General features: G+C 37.9%; 1 gene segment (V, D, J or C); it reads left to right on the forward strand.

The window, feature by feature from the left end:
* Window positions 1-876: 876 nt before the first annotated feature.
* Window positions 877-2,755, forward strand: LOC112146190. The segment is given in 2 exon segments: window positions 877-916; window positions 984-2,755. Coding segments are annotated over 2 exon segments (345 nt in total).

Here is a 2,755-nt window from a genome sequence, read left to right on the forward strand (position 1 = left end):
CACAGCAGTTTATTACTGTGCCAGAAGAGACTCACAGTGAGAGACATTATGAGGACGGTCGTACAAAAAGTACTTCCTCTTTTTGTCTCTGTTAAAAAGCATCTCATGAATGTCAGACAGATGTCATTAATTTTGGACAATTCTTTTGAAACAATTTGGGTGTTTGTGTTTTTTAAAGATGGTTTTTTGCTGAGAGCATCTAAAAACACCAGACTGAGATTAGGTCAAGTTAATAAATTAGGTTATTAAACCTCTTTTACATAAATATTGGAGAAATTATTGCTTTAATTGTCATATATGATGCAAATTTGTCCTAATATAAAGAAAAAATGTGATACTTTTTATCAAATGTAATATAAAAATAATCTGATCAATTTGGTCAATAAAATCCATTAAACTACCTGTTAAGCTTTACACTTAACAACATAAGGGCATTAGATTGTATTGATTTTAATTACGTTTTTATCTACATTCATCTTAATCATTCCTCACATTTACAGAGATGACAAAAAACAACATATGTAAATCATGTTTATTGGTAACAGTAATCCTCAAAACATTGTCAATGCATGACAATGCTGTGACGATCTACAGTATTTGATCAAAACTTGGACCCTTTGTTAAATTCATAAAATTAAATTCTACTAAATAAATGGTTATAGTTCTGTAAAATGCTAGCAAGTGTGTGTTTAATGTAAATGTTAATCATGCAAACCAAATGTAAATGTTGGTTTGATCTGTTATTTCACTAAACTATCATTTTCTGTCAGACCCTTATAAACAAATTAGGCTCTGACATCATCCTTCATCTTAAAAAGACTTGATGTCATGTTTGTCAGCCAAGTAGAAGCTCCAGTCATCATCAACATCATCATCATGTTCTCTGTAGTTCTGCTGCTTCTGGCTGCTGGATCCTGTAAGTTTGACTGATACAAAAACTCTGTTCTCTGTTGTTACATCATTAAACTGTTTGTCCTCTTCAGGTGTGAAGTGTGAACAGCTGACACAACCAGACTCTGTGAGTCTGCAGCCAGGTCAGAGACTGACCATCACCAGTCAGGTCTCTTATACTCTGAACAGCTACTACACACCTTGGATCAGACAGCCTGCAGGGAAAGGACTGGAGTGGATTGGGATGAAATACACTGGAGCTTCTTTCTACAAAGATTCACTGAAGAACAAGTTCAGCATTGATTTAGACTCTTCCAACAACAGAGTGACTCTAAATGGACAGAACATGCAGCCTGAAGACACTGCTGTGTATTTCTGTGCCAGAGATTCACAGTGATACAAACCATCAGCAGACCTGAACAAAAACCCTCAGAGCCTGAAAACTTGTAGCATGAATCCACCAGAGGAGGCGCTCTAACACCACCAATGTTTTTATTTATTTTTTACCTCCATAAATACTTTACGGCATATATCTTTAAAGTTTTGTAAACATTAGTTCAACAAATTATTATTTTTATTAAATCAAGAAAAATCAATTCAAATCACATAAAATAAAACCAAGTTTTCTTTATGAGGCACTTTTTATTAATACATAAAGTGCTTTACAATTAAAACAGAAAACACAAAAGTTCACATAAAACCCCAACCCACGCTTTACCCTCCCCCCATATATCCCCCACATGACACAAGATATGGCACATGGTAATCACTCAGGCCAGTATACCTATCATATTTGAGGTGAGGATATCTCCAGATTTCACCCATGCAGGTCATCATGACAGGATTCTGACCTTTTTCAGTATATTGACACCAGATATCACCAGATATGACTGCAAGTCAATTTCCAAAACTTGGATATGACCTAAATAAGACACAGCTAGTATCCTGACACACTATATGTCCTGTGTCAGTATCGTCAGCCCAGATATCTCCAGATATGCTGCATGTTTTAATATGTACCAGAAATGGTCGAGATTCTTCTGATATTTAAGGAAGTATCCCCAAAGGATATTTACAGATTCTGGCTCTTTTCACGCAGTGTACCTTTCCATTCCTTTCTTTTACAGTTGCTAACGTCAATAAGACTAATTTCCCTTCAGTGCTTCTTTATTTTACTTCACAACAAGTAAATAGAGGGGAGGAGCTACTTGGCAGTGCCCCCCAGCCAGCAACCAAGTAGAAGATGTCCTCTCAGCGCCCTTACCACCACTTTTAACTGCACCGTTTACCCCACAACAACCTCTACACACAAACACAGATTACACAAGGGAGGTGGGACCTCTGATCTTCTGCCCCCCATCCCATCCCTGATGGGGGAACCAGGCCCTCAGCAGTGGGGGCCGTGTCCATTAGCCTCACTGGCCCCGCAACCCTCTCTCCACATAGGGAGAAGGAACCTTGACGGCTGGCTGCCGCTGCTTAGACTAACATTTACTGACAATAATGTTAATAAACCTCCACTAACTTGTTGTTTTATGATTCTACACATCCCCCTCTTCTTTAATCATCCTCCAACTTCCTCAACTGATCCCTTTTTTTCCTCTCCTTTATATTGTACCCTTCTCCCCATCCCACTCTCTACTTCTCTCTTCTTCTTTTCCGTCTGATCCAACAAAAAAAGTGTACAAACATAATCAATGTGAATAAAGTTTAGTCTCAGATACAAAAGGGGATTATATAAATAGCCTACAAGCCTTGTGTGTTAGAAGACTCATAACCCCTTATTGCAGCAGTAAAATTTGTCCTACCCAAGAGACCCTCAGCTCTAATCTGTTTGTTCAGCTTTTGGACAGGACAAGTAAAA

The sequence above is a fragment of the Oryzias melastigma genome, linkage group LG8, assembly GCF_002922805.2.
Source record: "Oryzias melastigma strain HK-1 linkage group LG8, ASM292280v2, whole genome shotgun sequence".
Lineage (NCBI taxonomy): Eukaryota > Metazoa > Chordata > Actinopteri > Beloniformes > Adrianichthyidae > Oryzias > Oryzias melastigma.